Below are 18542 nucleotides of genomic sequence, written 5' to 3' on the forward strand. Positions count from 1 at the left end.
CCGACCTCTGAAACTTGTCTGCTGGGTGACCTCAGGGAAGTCATTTCACTTCTCTGGGCCTCGGTTACCTCATCCGTCAAACGGAAATTAAAAACGGGGGCCCTGTGTGGGACACGGACAGTGATCAGGCTGGTTGCCCTGTATCTACCCTAGCGCTTAGTGCAGTTACCATCAAAAGGAATTCCAACAGAGAAAGAGACTCTGGAGTCATTCAATTATAAACATTTTATTTAAGAATACTGATTGACACAGGAGATGGATTTAACTCATGGAATCGTGTGTATGGACACCAGTTACATCATGAAGTGCAATTAGTTTCATCGACATTTATTTGGCACTGGCCACAGAATGCTGTAAACAATATCACTTTATTATGCTTAGGTATGTAGTGTTCCCTAGGTCATTTTGCTACCGTGATCCGATAAATACGTATCTATATATACCGCACGTATATATAGATACAAATGTATATATATATATATAGCAGTGCACAATTTTACATGGTTACTGAGTGTCAGTAAAAATTATAAAAAACACCCATTTATAATAAAAGTGAGGATGTGATAATCACTGGACCTTGGATTCTGTAAAAGTACAAGACTTGCTAGTGACGTTTACTAAAATCTACTGCACTGATATGTTCTGGGAACTAATTTCCAGCCTGTGGGCAAATGAAGCGCGCTCCCTCACCTGATCCGCTCTGAACGTCGGCACGCCTGCTCCGTCCGAGACGACGTCAGTCTTTCGCAAGCCTGCGTCTTTGGACAGATAAAGGCTTTTTCTTCCGACTTCCCACTATTTTTTTCCCCACCGAGGTCCATTTTAAGGTACACACTATCCTTTAATTCTTTGTCAATCCATCTGCGTTGTTTTATTCCAGAATAAAACAGATGTTCCTTGGCCCTCTAACGAAGGAAAACGGATTAAGATCACGTGCCGGACCCTTGGCCGCATCCCCTAACTAAGACAGCTCTAAAGGGGGGGGGGGGGGGCAATAGAATCCTCGGAGATGGCACGCAGAGATCATCGGACCCAAGGTGCCGAGCCCTAGAGAACTAGCTGGGAAAGCTTGGGAGACTCTAAAATGTTCTCAAATATGGGAAAATTTGCTGGCTCCTGGGCCCTCAACAAAAATACTTGGGGAGTCTCTGGGTGAAATGTTAATGGAAGCCAGGGGTTTGATTCTTGCCCATTTTTCTGAATGGGAACGTTGTTGAAGCAGCTTGGCGCTAGACCTCACGTGAATCAGTCACTGAGAGCCAGGGAGATTAGCCAGAACACCGACTAGCCATTTCTTTCTCTAACCATTAGCTATCGCGTCCTCTGGATCGAACTGTTTAGGAAAATAATCGTCTATAAGCGAAGCTGTCGGTTCAAAATATTTCTAAAACTCAACGGCGCTCATTGGCTTGGGGAGTCGCTCCCGGCCCAACCCAATTAGGCAAGAAGAGTATAAGCGCTTAGTACAGTGCTCTGCACGCAGTAAGCGCTCAATAAATACGACTGACTAAACGAATGAAACAAACGGCGGCGTGGAGTCATCAAATCGGTCTTAAGAAAATATCTTTCTAGTAGATCTTCTGAATGGCATATACAATGGAGCCCCACAAAACAGGCACCCAGAGACACACAGGTGGCTGTGCCCCATTTACAGCACAGGTGCACTCATCAAATAAATCTCTCAGACACGGATGCTTCTCTCCAGAAGAAATCTCGGCAAGCGACAGACTGGCCCTGCAGAGCTCCGCAGAAATGGAGCAGTCGAGAAAGGTAGATGGGATGCGTTGATGGACGGTGGAAGAAGATCCCCCCTCGCTCCCTCCCGAACAGGTTATCCGCGGCAAGAGGATTAAGCGGATCCGCGGTCTCGGAATCCACCCACCCCCCGACCGCGGGGCCAGAGATGGGATCGGGGCTTTAACCCGGGACCACCCGGCAGTGATTTGGAATCGCTGATGGGGTTGGGGATCCGAGGTGGTCTGGGACCTTTGCCCAGAGGCTTCAGGTTCCTGCCTCTCGTCTCTCATGGCCCTTGTTACCCTTAACCCCGGAGCAACTGCCGGAGATCCCGGAGGAGGGCTCAAGGGTCTTGGAACGTGGCCCCCTCCCCTCCACATTCCTTAAATCCAAATGGGAAAACTCAAACAATGGTGCCTTTTCCCTCCGTGCCAACAACCAGCAGGGCAAGGCAGAGCAGGGCAAAAGGACAACCCTCCCTCTCTCCAATGCCCCCTCTCCCAAGCCCTTCACTTTTCCATCCTGACCCTCTTGCCCTCTGAGGGCTCTACCTTGATCTGACAATTTTCCTTCCTGGGGATGGATAAGAATGACACCTCTTTTGCATTTGGGAAAACTGGGGGAGGAAGTTAAGGAACCGTCCTGGGCTCCAGAGAAATCTGGTAGCCAAACTGGTCTAGAACCCAGGAGTTCCTGACTTCCGGGTCTGCCCTCCCCTCTCTCCCTTCTTGGAAGGACCCGATCCTCTAATGAATTCCAAAGATAATTTTTTTGGGGGGGGTCGGGGTCAGCGAAATGGGGCAGCTGCCAACCTCCGGGTCCCAAGTTCTACAGAAGCTTCCCATTTTAACCAGCAGGTATCTTTGGCTAGTGGGGCACAAAAACAAAAAGGCCAACTTCAGTGTCCCCTCCCCACAGCGACAAACAGAAACAAACCCACCCAAGCTACCACCGAGCTTATGGATTCACCTTTTGTATTGGAAGTGAAAACATGAATTAGGCAAACTAATCAGACCGGTCATTCTGGCCCCCCGGGCCTGGTCGGGGCGCTGGGAATATATGCCCGATTACTTGAAGTCTGCTAGGATGTCACTGAAAATGTTGAGGAACAGGTGAGCGTGGTGATCCCTGAAGATCAGCATCGGGCGGAAACGGATCGATTTATCGCCACAGCCCCCGAGCACCACACCTGCAAGCAGAGAAGGCGTGTGAGGGTGAGACGGAGCGACTGGGTCCTGGACCCAGTTCTGCCGCTTGCCCGCCGTGTGAGCTCAGGATAGTCACTTCACCTCTCCGGGCCTCAGTTATCTCGTCTGTAAAATGGGGATTGAGACTGTGAGCCCCGGGGAGGACTGTGTCCTACCCGATTTGCTTGTATCCACTTCAGCGTTTCGTATAGTGCATGGCACACAGTAAGCGCTTAACAAAAAGCCCGATTATTATTACTATTATACCTGCTCTGCCTCTTAGCCCACGAGCCCCACGTGGGACGGGAACCGTGTCTGACCTGACGATCTCGTATCTTCCCCGGTGCTCAGTACACTTCTGGCATGTCGTAAGTGCTTAACGAATGCCACCGTTGTTGGTTTTATTATGGCGAGTAACTTCCCTGCTGCACTCAGGAGGGAACTGAATCTTCACTGAATCCTGAGACCCCAGTGAATGTAGCCACAGCAGGGATAAGGGGACGTTCAGGCCCCACCTCGGGATATGGATGCTGAAGTGATTTATTCTCTTTACTTGCCTAATTGCCCCACTTTTTGCCTGTTTTTTGCAACCCCCAATCAGGGAGAGGGGCTATTGCATGAGAAATTAAGGTAAACAGGCACTGGGGCTCATCTTTCTGCCCTCTCCCAAGTGCTGGGTTGAACTTTCCAAGCCGCTTAGTACAGTGCTCTGCTCACAGTAAGCGCTCAATAATACGGCCGGATGAATGAATGAATGCTGCCTGCCATAGGACCTCAATAAATTCCTCCCATCCCTTTCTCCTCTTCCTGCTCGGAGCAGCGGTCAAGATAGCAGCACAAGCTGCCGTACTTATGTGGTTAACATGAAGGGCAAGTCTCATTGAGCAATCTGGGTTTCAGCAAAACAGCCAAAGCCAATGCCCAGCATCCTGGTCTGTGGACACCGAAAGAGGAAGATGAAATCCCCACCCTTCCTTGGAACAGATCTGTCTCTGGTGTTACTATGTTCTGACGTTTCTCCTCTTTCAACCGCAACAAACGTGGTATGTTATTTCCCCCTCTAAAATGAGGAGTGAGGTAATTATACGAGACAGGGCGGTCATCCAACTGGATTCCAGTCTGCCTGTGGACTCTCCCTACCCTCGCCTAATTTATTCCTTCCATAAGCTTCCTATTCTGTAACATCTCTTGGGGCTAACATGACTGTCTTTCCTCGTGCGGCGAGGCGGGAAGGGGGCGGAATCTGGGGTCCGGGAACTCCCTGTGCACTTGCTCTTGCACCACCGAGTTTCTGAAGCGAGCACGGCAGTCGTTTTTGCTCTGAATTTATTTGTGGGATGTTAATCTCTTGCCGATTCCCCCAGGAATGGATTTGACTTCTCCAGCCGTGTTCTTCAGGGAAGAGCTCACTGCTAAAGTGCAGACGGCAAGTTCTGCGAAGAGCAGCTAATTGATTTATTTTCCAAGCTCTTTCACGAGTGCCTTTTTTGGGGCTCCCGGCTTACTCCAAGAGAACAAGCAGCAGGGCTCAGACCTCAAATTTCACGTGACAAAATGACCTCTGAGGTCCACAGACAAATCCATTTTTATTGCCCTCCTGAAGATCCTATGGGCATGCAGAGTCCATCTCTTTCTTATGGTCTTTTTTAAGGACTTACTATGTGACAGACACTTTGCTAAGCACCGGGGTAGATACAAGTTAATCAGGTTGGACATGGCCCCTGTCCCACACGGGGCTCACGGTCTTAATCTCCATTTTACAGATGAGAGGTAACTGAGGCACAGAGAAGAGAAGCCACTTACCTGAGGTCACACAAGCCGGGATTAGAATCCAGGTCCTTCTGACTCCTAGGCCTGTGCTCTATCCACCAGGCTACGCTGCTTCGGAGTTGGCATTCCTTCCACGGGCTTGTCACTTTCCCTTGACATCACAGGTCAGTAAACAAGACTCTCTTGACCCATTTGATCGGTGGTTGGTTTATTCAGGAGAAACCTGGATCTCACCCCCGAAGGCCAAATGAGGTTTCCCGTCCTCAGTGGGAACCTCTGCTGTGGGGCGTGGGGCGAGAAACGGGCTCGAGAGAGGAAGGTGAAGGGGGACGGAGTTGTTTGTGGGTGCTATGAGAGGAACCACTTACACCCAGAAGGTTTGGGGGGCACTATCCGTGAGAGGCCAGACCTACGGATTTCTCTCTTGTTCCCAAAGTTGGCCGGGGGGTGTCCGAACTGAGCTCAGCTGGGTCCTGGGGGATCTCGTCTATCTGACCCCGATCTCTCACCCACGTCCTACCTCTGGCCTGGAACGTCCTCCATCCTCAAATCCGACAATGACCCTTCCCCACTTCAAAGCCTTATTGAAGGCCCATCGCCGCCAAGAGGCCTTCCCTAAGCGCTCCTTTCCTCTTCTCCCACTCTCTTCTGCGTCACCCTGACTTGCTCCCTTTATTCATTATCCCCCCCTCCCAGCCCCATGGCGCTTATGTACAGATCCGTAGTTTATTTATATTAATGTCTGTCTCCCCCTCTCGACTGTACGCTTGTTGTGGACATGGGATGTGTCTGTTTATTGTTCCACTGTACTCTCCCAAGTGTTTAGTACAGTGCTCTGCACACAGTAAGTGCTTAATAGATACAACTGACTGAGTGAACCAGCCTGGAGGAATTGTCTTCCTCTCCTGCATGCGGCATTCTCGGGGAACACCAGGCTCCCAGATACCCCACCCAGGGTCAGTTTTAGAAGGGGCCTGTGACCCCTGGCATCGGGGATCTCTTTACCCCGGAGGGTCCTAGCTCTCACCCAAGACCCAGAGGAGTCACGAGGATCCCTCCTCTCACCCCACCCCTCGACTGCTCGGGGAAGCCCTGCTGCCACCTCCACGCTGGGTCAACGACAATCCACACTCAGACACCACCACGGACGAAAGCTGAAACGACAACCAACATAAACCAAACCTTTGTTTCGAGCTATTAAAATGAGCTTGTTCCTGGTCGATTCGTCCGGGGTGTCAAACGAGCAGAAAGTTCCTCTCCCCCTCACTCTGCTGATGAGATGTGGGTACCGGGCCTGGAAGAGACGGAAAGGCTTTGGGGTGTCACAGTTCTCCACAACCCCCCGGGTGGAGGTTATTATCGTTATCAAGTGCCGTCCGGTCGTTTCCGATTCATAGCGACTCCATGGATATACTTCCTCCAGAACGTCCTGTCCTCTGCCATAATCTGCAACCTTTCTAATGGTTCTTCTGTTATCGTTGTCATGGTCTCTATCCATCCATCTAGCTGCCGGTCTGCCTCTTCCACGTTTTCCCCGGACTTTTCCTAGCATTAGTGTCTTCTGCAGAGAATCAGTCCTCCCGATCACCTGTCCAAAATATGCTAATCTACGTTGGCCTTCCAAAGACCACTTTCGTTTAATTTGCTCTAAAATCCATCTGTTTGTCTTTCGGGCAGTCCGTGATATTTGCAAAAGCCTTCTCCAACACCACATTTCAAAGGAGTCACTGTTCTTTCTATCCCGTTTCTTCACTGTCCAGTTTTAGGATCCATACATCGTCCCTGGAAACACCACAGAATTGACAATTTTTGGGTGGAGATAAGGGGCCCTTAAATCCTGGATGAGTTCCCAGGTTGGGAACACGACTGGGATCCGGGAGAACAGAACGTGCTCTCTGACTGAAAACCACTTGGACCGCCATAAAGGGATTGGTTAGAAAGAGTGTGGCCTAGTGGATAGAGCCCAGGCCAGGAGGACCTGGGTTCTAATCCCAGCTCTGCCACTTCTTTGCTATGTGACCTTGGACAAGTCTCGTACTTTCTCTGTGCCTCCATTTCCTCACCTGTAAAATGGGGATTAAGTCTGTGAGGCCCAGGGACTGTGTCCAACCTGATGAGCTCGTATCCACTCCAGTGCTCAGTACAGTGCTTGGCATATAGGAAGCGCTTAAGAAATAGCATAAAAAAGGGTCAGCAAAACCAAGGGCACGAGCCTAGTACCAGGCTTCCAGCCAGGGTCTTCCAAGCTGCATTCGTCCCCCACGCACCATGTGTGAGTTTTTGTCAACTGGGCAGTGGCCCCCGAAATGTCTCCGGGTAGTCTTCATGCGGGTGGGAGGTCTCTGTGGGCTCCCCGCACCGTGAGGGCTGCTTGGATGGAATTGATTAGACAGTAAGCCCCTCAAAGGGCAGGGACTGTCTCTACCTGTTACCCATTTGTACATTCCAAGCGCTTAGTACAGCGCTCTGCATATAGTAAGGGCTCAATAAATACTATTGAATCAATGAACTGACCTCCATGACTTGGTTCAGGGCTTTTCGACTTGGGTCAGAAACCGTATTCTCTGTATCCACCATTCATCTTGAATAATCCTTCCCTTCATAATCTTCTGCCCTCCACCCCCCCCCCCCATCCCTCAGCTCCCACAGCGGCAGACTCTCTGGAACAAGAGGTGAGGGAGGGGAATGGCAGCCACTGCAGTCGGTGAGAAGCCCGAGGCCTAGTGGATAGAACACGGGCCTGAGAGTCAGAAGGTCCTAGGTTCTCATCCCGGCTCTGCCGCTTTTCTGCTGTGTGACCTAGGGCAAGTCACTTTCCTTCTCTGTGCCTCACTGCCCTCCTCTGTAAAAACATCAATGGAAACACCACAGAATTGACATTAAGATTAATGCAGATTAAGACAGCGAGCCCTACGTGGGACAGGGACCGTGTCCAACCCAATTCCGCAATTACCTTGTATAATAATTCTGGTATTTGTTCAACACTTACTGTGGGCCAGGCATTGTATTAAGCGCTGGGGAGGATGCAAGCGAATCGGGTCGGACACGTCCTCACAGTCTTCACCCCCATTTTAACCGAGGAAACCGAGGTCCAGAGAAGTGAAGTGACTTGCTCAAGGTCACATAGACAAGCGGCGCAGCCCCCAGTGCTTGGTACAGTGCCTGGCACACAGTAAGCGCTTAACAAATGCCACCATTATTATTATTATTACCAGTAATAGTAATAATAAAAGTCGTTCCGGCTGCCACTGTCACTGACTTCCTAGAGTTTTGTTTTTTATGGTATTTGTTAAGTGCTTATTATATGCCAGGCACTGTTCTAAGTGCTGGGGTATAATCACGTTGGACACCGTCCCCGTCCCACAGTCTTAATCCTCATTTTACAGATGAGGTAACTGAGGCCCAGAGAAGTGAAGGGAGTTGCCCAAGGTTACACAGCAGAAAAGGGACAAAGAGAACCCAGGTCCTTCTAACCCCCAAGCCCGTGCTCTATCTCCTAGGCCATATTCCTTCTGGGTCAGCGAGGCTGTTTCTTCCTGTATTCCTTGCAGAAGCCCAAACGCTGGGGAGCTGGAAGCAGTGGTGACAGTGGGAGGAACGGGAGTGGGAATGGGAACGGGAGCAGTGTTTCAGTTGCTGCTGTTCCACTCCCGACTTCCTGAAGTTCTTGTCTGGTCAAGGAGCCCAGAAAAAAGCAAGTGAGAGTATAAGCTCTCTGAAGACAGGGAACATTGCTTGTGCTTCTGTGATACTTTCCCAAGAACTTAGGATAATAATAATAATAATGATAGGACTTGTTAAGCACTCACTGTGTGTCAACCACTCTTTTAAGCACTAGGGTAGATACAAACTAATCAGTCTGGACAAATTCCATATCCCCCATGGGGCTCACAGTCTTGATCCCCATCTCACAGATGAGGTAAATGAGGTCCAAGGTCACACAGCAGACAGGTACCAGAGGCAGGATTAGAAACCAGGTCCTTCTGACTCCCAAGCCTGTGCTCTACCCACTAGGCCATGCTGCTTCTCCCAGTGCACTGTACTCAGTGGACATGCCGTAAATACCTTCACAGTTACTATTATCTGCTATTACAGAGAAGCAGCGTGGCTTAGTGGAAAGAGCCCGGGCTTTGGAGTCAGAGGTCATGGGTTCGAATCCCGGCTCTGCCACTTGGCAGCTGTGTGACGGTGGGCAAGTCACTTCACTTCTCGGTGCCTCAGTTACCTCATCTGTAAAATGGGGATTAACTGTGAGCCTCACGTGGGACAACCTGATGACCCTTTATCTACCCCAGCGCTTAGAACAGTGCTCTGCACACAGTAAGCGCTTAACAAATACCGACATTATTATTAGTAGTACAAAATGGAAGTGGCGTAAATCGATCGATGGTATTTATCGCTGCCACCAAAGATGGCATTCTAGTTCCATGAATACCTAATGAGACTTCGGTTCAGTTCAGTGCTCAGAGCTTTCAGGACTTCCATCCAAACTACTATTCATTCAGTGGTATTTACTGAGCACTTACTGTGCGCCGAGCACTGTCCTAAGCACGTGGGAGAATACAATGCAACAATAAGCAGGCACATTCCCTGCCCTCAGTGAGCTTCATCCATTCATTTACTCAATAGTATTTATTGAGCGCTTACTATGCGCAGAGCACTGCACTAAGTGCTTGGAATGGACAATTCGGCAACAGATAGAGACAATCCCTGCCCAGTGACGGGCTCACAGTCTGAACTGGGGAGACAGACGGCAAAGCGAAACAGAACAAAACAAAAACAAGACGACAGCATCAAGATGAATAGCATCAAGGGGATGTACACCTCATTAACCAAATAAATAGGGTAAGAAATGATATATACAAATGAGCACAGTGCTGAGGGGAGGGGACGGGGGAAGGGGGAGGAGCAGAGGATGGGGAGGAGAGGGAAGGGGGACTGTAGAGCTTCCAGTCTAGAGAACTGTACCATGATTAACTGCTACTATGTTAATCCAAGCACTCGTCTTACCCCATCTTGATATCTGCATCAGCCTTCTTGCTGACCTCCCAGCCTCCTGTCTCTCCTCACTCCAGTCCATAGTTCACTCTGCTGCCCGGATCACTTTTCTACAGACACGTTCAGTCCACGTTTCCCATTCCTCAAGAACCTCCAGGGGTTGCCCATCCACCTCCACATCAAACAGAACCTCCTTACCACTGACTTGAAAGCACTCCATCAAATTGCCCTCTTCTTCCTTACCTCGCTGCTCCCCTACTACAACCCAGCTCACACACTTTGCTCCTCTAATTCATTCAATTCATTCGTTCAGTCATATTTACTGAGCACTTACCGTGTACAGAGCATTATACAAAGTGCTCGGGCGAGTACAAAACAACAATAGACCCATTCCCCACTAAACGCGAGCTTACAGTTTAGAGGGGGAGACAGATATTAATATGAATTTCCTCTTCTCGCACTCCCTTCCGCATTACCTTTGCATTTGGAATTGTACCCTTTAATAATAATAATGATAATAATGTTGGTATTTGTTAAGCGCTTACTATGTGCAGAGCACTGTTCTAAGCGCTGGGGTAGATACAGGGTAATCGGGTTGTCCCACGTGAGGCTCGCAGTTAATCCCCATTTTACAGATGAGGTAACTGAGGCACAGAGAAGTTAAGTGACTTGCCCACAGTCACACAGCTGACAAGTGTCAAAGCCGGCATTCGAACCCTTGACCTCTGACTCCCAAGCTCGGGCTCTTTCCACTGAGCCACGCTGCTTTATTCACCCCTCCCTCAACCCCACAGCACTTATGTACTTATCCATAATTTATTTATCTATATTAATATCTGTCTCCCCCTCTAGACTGGAAGCTCGTTGTGGGCAGGGAACTTGTCTACCGACTGTTATATTGTACTCCCCCAGGTACTTAGTATAACTGCTCTGCACACAGTAAGCGCTCAATAAATACGACTGATTGATTTCAGCAGCAGAAAAATTCGGTCCTCAAGGGGCATCCAGATGAGCAGATCCTAAAGGCAGGGAATCGGAAATGAATCGAGTTACGTCCGGGCTTCGGATGAGGTCGAGGCCAAAGAAACAGAGTCAACATTTTCTGCCCCTTCCCATTCCTACCAGCCTTTCAGTCAGGATAAACCCAAGGCATACAACATAATCTGTACGGCCGTGGCGAGGGAGTGAGGCGAATTTCTAGTTTGGATACGTCGGGCCTATATTGTGATGGGAAAACATGAGGAGGCTTTAGCTCCAGGGCAGTAAAGTTGTTTGGTTTCATTGCCAGTCTCATAAGCATCTGATACCAGAACCTCTCTTGGAGGGGGAAACAAGACTCTAATTACCGAGAGTTAATATCGCTCCTCCTGAGGCAATCTGCAATGCAGTCTGCAGGGGAGAGAACAAGAGTCATTAACCTGGAAAGTCAAGGACTGAAGCGGGGAACTGAGAAGCAAACATTTCAAAAAAGGCTTCACTCTCAGGGCTGAGGTTTGGCCTAGCTGACCGCTCAACAAATCTATCAGGCTCTAGACGGAGAGAAGGCAGGAATGTTCAAAAGAATAGCAGCAATACCAGCTGCCCAGTGCCTGGGAATCAATATTTTAGCCCTCAGATGCTGGTTGAGAGCTACTCTAGCCAAACAATGAGTTGATCGGTCTTGCCTACGGTTAGCTACATGCCTTGCAATCTGAAACTTGGCGTAAACAACTCTGAGCTGGGTTATAAATCTCCAGAGAAAATAAACTGCTGCTGTCATCTCTCCTATTTGCTTGGCTGGAAGATTAAAGAGGAATGTGGTGGGAGACATAGTTGAACCTGTTAGAAATTATGTCCGGATACTCTCCTTGTTGTTTGTTTTGATGCAGATCCAAAACAAAGCAAAGGTAATAAAACCTGATTTTTTTTTTTCTTTCTGCCTCTGTTGGACAGCTCAGGAATAATAGCAACAGTTCACTCATCCCTTACTCTTTGGCTATTGCGTATTCACCCCTCCTTCATTCCCACAGCAATTATGTACATATCTGTAAATTATTAATTTATAGTCACGTCTCTCTCTCCCTCTAGACTGTAAGTTCGCTGTGGCCAGCGAACGTGACTACCAACTCTACGCTTCCAAGTGCTCTGCACACAGTAAGTTCATTCAATCATTCCTTTAATCGTATTTATTAAGCGATTACTGTGTGCAGAGCACCGTGCTAAGCCCTTGGGAAAATACAATATAACAATAAACAGTGACATTCCCTGTCCACCACGAGCTCACAATCTTGGGGAGAAGAGAGACATCGATACAGATAAATAAAATTACAGATATATACGTAAGTGCTGTGGGCTAGGGTGAGGGGAAGAGCAAATGTGTATATACCTGTAATTTTATTTATACTGATGGCTGTTTACTTGTTTTATTGTCTACTCTCTCCTTTCCTAGACTGTAAGCCTGGTGTGGGCGGGAATTGTTTCCTTTTATTGTTGAATTGTACTTTCCAAGTGCCTAGTACAGTGCTCTGAACACAGTAAATGCTCAATAAATACACTTGAATGAATGAATGAGCAAAGGGAGCAAGTCAGGGCGACGAAGAAGGGAGTGGGAGATGAGGAAAAGTGGGGCTTAGCCAGGGAAGGCCTCTTGGAGGAGATGCACCTTCAATAAGGCTTTGAAGCAGGGGAAAGTAATTGTTGGATTTGAAGAGGGAGGGCTTTCCAGTCCAGAGGTAGGACGTGGGCCAGAGGTCAGTGGTGAGATGGAGGCACAGTGAGAAGGCACCAGAGGAGTGAAGTGTGCGGGCTGGGCTATAGAAGGAGAGAAGTGAGGTGAGGTAGGAGGGGGCAGGGTGACGGAGTGCTTTAAAGGCAGTGGTGAGGAGTTTTTGTTTGTTACGGAGGTGGATGGGCAACCACTGGAGATTTTTGAGGAGGTTGGTGACACGTCCTGAACGTCTCTGTAGAAAGATGATCCGGCTAGCGGAGTTAAGTATGGACTGGAGTGGGGAGAGACAGGAGGTTGGGAGGTCAGCAAGGAGGTTGAGGCAGTAATCTAGGTGGGCTAGGATGAGTAATTGTATTAATGTGGTTGCACTGCAGATGGTGAGGAAGGGGGGGATTTCAGCGATGTTGTGAAGGTGGGACCGAGAGGATTTAGTGACAGATTGACTATGAGGTGTTGAATGAGAGAGAGGAGTCAAGGATAACACCAAGGTTACAGCCTTGTGAGATGGGAAGGCTGGGGGTGACGTCTACAGTGATGGGAAAGTCAGGGAGAAGACACGGTTTGGGCGAGATGATGAGGAGCTCTGTTTTGGACATGTTAAGTTGGACGTGACGGGAAGACATCGAAGTAACTGCTCGATAAATACCAGCGATTGATCTTAGAAGATGCTTGGCCTTTTCTGGCCATGACTTAAGAAATCAGACTTGAAGAGTTCCAAGACTGAACTTGGGCAATCCAAATGACACTTCCCAGCCTTTGAACACTTGAGTTAATCGGTTTAAAAACAAAACCCAGCATTCATTACTGAAGAGCAACTCATCACTAGTTCACACTGGTGAAAGTAAGGACGATGAGGAAGTCTCAATCAATCAATCAATCGTGTTTATTGAAAGCTCACCATGTGCATAGCACTGTGAGAAGCACTTGAGAGAAAACAATATAACAGAGATGGCAGATAGGTTCCCTGATCACGATAAGCTTATAATCTTAAAGGGGGAGTCTAGAGTCTCCCATGAAAAAGGACGAATGAAACATGGTCTTTGATTCCAGTAATAATAATGACGATAATAACGATGGTGGTATTTGTTAAGCTTACTATGTGCCAAGCACTGTTCTAAGCATGGGGGTAGATACAACAGAATCAGGTTGTCCCACATGGGGCTCACGGTCTTAATCCCCATTGTATGGACGAGGTAACTGAGACACAGAGAAGTTAAGTGACTTGCCCAAAGTCACACAGCTGATAAGTGGCGGAGTTGGGATTGGAATCCACAACTTCTGACTCCCAAAGCCCGTGCTCCTTCCACTAAACCACGCTGCTTCTCTAATAATAATAATAATAATAATAGTGTTACTTGTTAAGTGCTTACTATGTGCCAAGCAATGTTCTAAGCGCTGGGGTAGATACAAGGTAATCGGGTTGTCCCTTGTGGGGCTCACAGTCTTAGTCCCCATTTTCCAGATAAGGTAACTGAGGCACAGAGAAGTTAAGGGACTTGCCCAAAGTCACACCACTGACAAGTGGCAGAGCCGGGATTCGAACCCACAATCTCTGACTCCCAAGCCTGTGCTCTTTCCACTAAGCCACGCTGCTTCTCTAGTAGTCTGTCTGATAGTAGTCCGTCAAGCCTCACTCGCATGTTCTCAACTCTGCCGGTTGTGTTCCCGCTGGGACACGGAGAGGGAGAAGGCAGGCATGTGCAGCATATTGTGAAGGGAACAAATGTGCTCAACAGCCAACTTTCTCTCTCCCTTCAAAACATTCAAACCCGAGGCTTGGCAGAGATCTGTCTGGTGAAAAGAGTCTTAGGGTTCAGAACTCTTTCCTGAAATGGCCGTGAAACGATGCGCAAATGACCAAATTTTCCCAAGAATCAGGATTTTCCTGAAGGGCTTGAGAGACTTGGGATTCAGCGCGTCAGGGAATCACAGGGAATCTCCCGCCTACTGAGTGTGACGCTCTGCACTAAGCATTTGGAAAAGTGCACCTGAAACTAGACCTGAGTTCTAATCCCGACTCCACCGCTTGTCTGCTATGGCAAGTCGCTTAACTTCAATGGGTCTCAGTTACCTCATCTGTAAAATGGGGATTAAGACTGTGAGCCCTATGTGGGACAGGAAATGAGTCCAACCTGATTAACTTGAATCTACCGCAGTGCTTAATACAGTGCCTGGCACATAGTAAACGCTTAACAAATACCATAAAAAAGACATAGTTCCCTGCCCTCGAGGAAATTACCACCTAATGGAGGAGACAGATAAAAATTATAAATTGTGGGAGCAAAAGGAAGAACGAGGCTATAAAAGGAGGCAGTTTAAATGTCAGAAAGAAATAGGTAATCGACTAAACAAATAAATATGCATCCATACAGAAATGCGGAGGCTAGGAATTGAATGCTTGAGTGCTAAGGTTGCTGGCTCCATGTAGCTAGAGGAGTTTCGAATTAATTGGGAGGAAGAGGGATTTTAAGAAGGTGTGGAGGGCCTGTCGTCTGGCAGATTTTGGCCGGGGTGGTGGAAAGCAGGGAGTTCTGAGCAGAGGAACAGTGCGAGTTGGGGGTCTGAGGCGGGAGAGTGGAAGCGAGGTAGAGTTTGGTGAGTTTATCATTAAAGGTCACATCTCCAAGAGGCCTTCCACGATTAAGTCCTCTTTTCCCCAGCTCGCTCTCCCTTCTGCATCGTCTATGCATTTGGATCTACAACCTCTGAACGTTTGATATTTGTCCCGTCCTCAACCCCCCAGCAATTTACGCATATTAAAGTCTGGTTCCTCCTCTAGACTTATGATCATAATGAGCAGGAAAAGAGTCCGCTTATTCTGTTGTACTCTACTTTATCACTTAGGAGAGTGCTCTGCACACAGTAATGCTCTCAATAAATACCACTGATTGACTGATAGATTGAAGAGAGACAGTTGTACTTGGGTCCTCTCTGGTTCTCCTCTTATCTCTCTGGCTGTTGATTCTCAAGCTCCTTCGCGGGTTCCTCCTCTGCCTCCCACCCCCTCACTGTTCTGGGTCCTCCTCCATTTATTCCCTCCCACTCCCTTGGAGAACTCATTCACTCCCATGGCTTCAACTACCACCTCTTTGTGGATGATACCCAAATCTACATCACCAGCCCTGATCTCTCTCCCTCTCTCCATTCTCGCATCTCCTCCTGCCTTCAAGACATCTCTACTTGGATGTCCTCCCGTCACCTCAAATTGAACATTTCCCAAATAGAACTCCTTTACCGACTCCTTATCTTCCCACCCGAACCCTGTCCTCTCCCTGACTTTTCCATCACCACAGATGGCACCACCATCCTTCCTGTCTCACAAGCCCATGACCTTGGTATTATCCTTGACCCCTTTCTGTCATTCAACCCACATATTCAACCAATCACTAAATCCTGTCGGTCCCACCTTCACAACATCGCTAATATCCACCCTCTCCTCTCCATCTAAATTGCTACCACATTGATACAATCACTCATCCTATCCTGCCTGGATTACCGCATCAGCCTCCTGTTGACCTCCCAGCCTCCTGTCTCTCCCCACTCCAGTCCATACGTCATTCTGCTGCCCAGATCATTCTTCTACCAAAATGTCCTGGACATGTCCTCAAAAAACTCCAGTGGTCGCGCATCTACCTCTGTATTAAACAGAAACTCCTCACCATCGGCTTTAAAGCACTCCATCACCTTGCCCTCTCCTACCTCACCTTACTTCTCTCCTTCTACAATCCAACCTGCACACTTTGCTTCTCTTCTGCTAACCTTCCCACCTATCTCAATCTCACCTACCTCACCGCCGACCCCTAGCCCACTTCCCGCCTCTGGCCTGGAACGCACTCTCTCCTCAAATCTGACAATTATTATCCCCCACTTCAAAGCCTTATTGAAGGCACATCTCCAAGAGGCCTCTCCCAGGCTAAGCCCTGCCTTTCCTCATCTCCCACTCCCTTTTGTGTCACCCTGGCTTGCTCCCTTTGCTCTTCCCCAATCCCAGCCCCACAGCACTCATGTACATATCTGCAATTTACTTATTTGTATTGACGTCAGTCTCCCCGCCTCTAGACTGTGAACTTGTTGCGGACGGGGAATGTCACTGCTTATCGTTGTACTGAACTTTCCCAAGTGCTTAGTACAGTGCTCTGCCCACAGTAAGTGCGCTGTAAATACAATTGAATGAATGAATGACTATCGGTAAACATTGGCAAGATTCATTATTTCCCTTCTCCGTTTCTGGCACAAATGGTTGTGTTCTGACTTGCTCCATAACCAGATGAGAAAGATCCAACTCAAAGTTTCCCTTCCTCGGTTCAGCTGGGGATAATCATCATGATGGTATTTGTTAAATATTTACTATGTGCCAGACAGTATACAAGAGACTGGGGTAGGTTCAAGCAGATCGAGTTGGACACAGTTCCTGTCTCACAGGGGGCTCACGGTCTCAATCCACATTTTCCAGATGAGGTAACTGAGGCCCAGAGAAGTGAAGTGACTTATCCAAGGTCACGCAGCAGCAGACAAGTGGTGGAGCCAGGATTAGAACCCATGACCTTCTGACTCCCAGGCCTGCGCTCTGTCCACTACGCCGTGCTGTTTCTGGCCATTCTGGGATGCGGCCACCGCCTCAGGCCTTGCGTCTTCTAAAGCATTACCTGCAAATCCAGGAGCCCGGTCAGTAAAGCTTTCCCTGCGTGGACCGCGTTATTCAGGAGGTCCTCCCTCTTAATGACGTTGATGACTTCGGCGAGCAGCAGATTCTTGGAAGGGTCTCCAAGCCAAGTATTAAAAATCCGAAAGGGCTTAAAAAAAAAAAAAAAGAAAGAAAGGATAAGGAACTGCTTGGGAACATTGAATTCAAATAACAAGCCCACCCTGACCTGAACGAAACCCTGAAGCATTTCTTGACCCCCACCAGAGAACCTAAAACCCAAACGGATGAAGGATATCCGCCCCGGGGGGGGGGGGGTAGCTCGGGGACTCTACTCTGAGGGCTGAGAGAACTTGAGCTGGGAAGCAGCATTCATTCATTCATTCAATAGTATTTATTGAGCGCTTACTATGAGCAGAGCACTGTACTAAGTGCTTGGAATGGACAATTCAGCAACAGCTAGAGACAATCCCTGCATGACCTAGTGGAAAAAGCTTGGGCCTGTGGGAGTCTGTTCTAATCCTGGCTCTGCCACTTGCCTGCTGTGTGACCTTGGGCCAGTCACTTCAGTTTTCTGTGACTCAGTTTTCTCATCTATAAAATGGAGATTAAATCCTACTCCATCCTACCTAGACTGGAGCCCCATGTGGGAAAGGGGCTGTGTCCAAACTGATTATCTTCTATCTACCCCAGTGCTTAGAACAAGAAAGCACCTAGCAAGTATTGTCTGTATTTTTATTATTATTATTATTAACAAGCCATTGCACGACCAGCGTTTTTATGAGAAGCAGTGTGGCCTAGTGGAAAGGGCATGGGCCTGGGGAGTCAGAGGACATAAATTTTAATCCCAGCTCTGCCACGTACCTGCTGCGTGACTTTGGGCAAGTCACTTCACTTCTCTGCACTTCAGATCCCTCATCCGCAAAATGGGGATCCAATACCTCTTCTTCCTCTTGCTTGAGTTGTGATCCCCATGTGGGACCCGATTATCCTGTATCTACCCCAGCGCTCAGTACAGTGTGGTCTGGCTTAGACTGCTAGAATTAGGGCTCCTACCCGGACCTGGTGATAGGAGCTCACCCCAAGGAACAGACTCAGGATCTGCTGTTTCCCCTGGAGAGATACTCCTCTACTGCCCAATGTCTTTGGAGTGCCTTCGATATGTGGGGTTAGATATCACTCCAGAGACAGAGGAACCAACCAGGGATCTTGCTGGACTGAAAATTGAGTTGATTTGGCATTTAAGACCACCCCTGGGCTGAAACAAAGGCCCGCCCAGCCCAGCCTTGTTGCCCCCAGTGCTTAATACAGTGCCTTGCACATAGTAAGTGTTGAACAAGTACATTATTATTATTGTTACCCGGGTTGCCTGGAGGTACAGGGTGTTGGCTGGCCTCCTGGACAGCCCTCCTCATGCTAGGGACCGACCTCTCACTTTCCGATTAAAAGCTCATCAAGGATCCATCATCCGTGACCGGATCAATCCAGTTAAAGATGCTAA

At 48.5% G+C, this 18542-nt stretch overlaps 1 protein-coding gene across 2 annotated transcripts in view; it reads right to left on the reverse strand.

Moving 5' to 3' along the window:
* Window positions 1–206: 206 nt before the first annotated feature.
* The window catches only part of ABAT (4-aminobutyrate aminotransferase), a 137802-nt gene continuing 119466 nt past the window's right edge, over window positions 207–18542 (reverse strand). For both annotated transcript variants that reach the window (XM_029055734.2, XM_029055742.2), the window contains exons 14-16: window positions 17046–17192; window positions 5877–5988; window positions 207–2926 (exon numbers count right to left, since the gene is read on the reverse strand). In XM_029055734.2, coding sequence (XP_028911567.1) covers window positions 2805–2926; window positions 5877–5988; window positions 17046–17192 — 381 coding nt within the window. In that variant the 3' untranslated portion in view covers window positions 207–2804. The remainder of the gene's footprint in view (window positions 2927–5876; window positions 5989–17045; window positions 17193–18542) is intronic.

The sequence above is a fragment of the Ornithorhynchus anatinus genome, chromosome 2 (assembly GCF_004115215.2).
Source record: "Ornithorhynchus anatinus isolate Pmale09 chromosome 2, mOrnAna1.pri.v4, whole genome shotgun sequence".
Lineage (NCBI taxonomy): Eukaryota > Metazoa > Chordata > Mammalia > Monotremata > Ornithorhynchidae > Ornithorhynchus > Ornithorhynchus anatinus.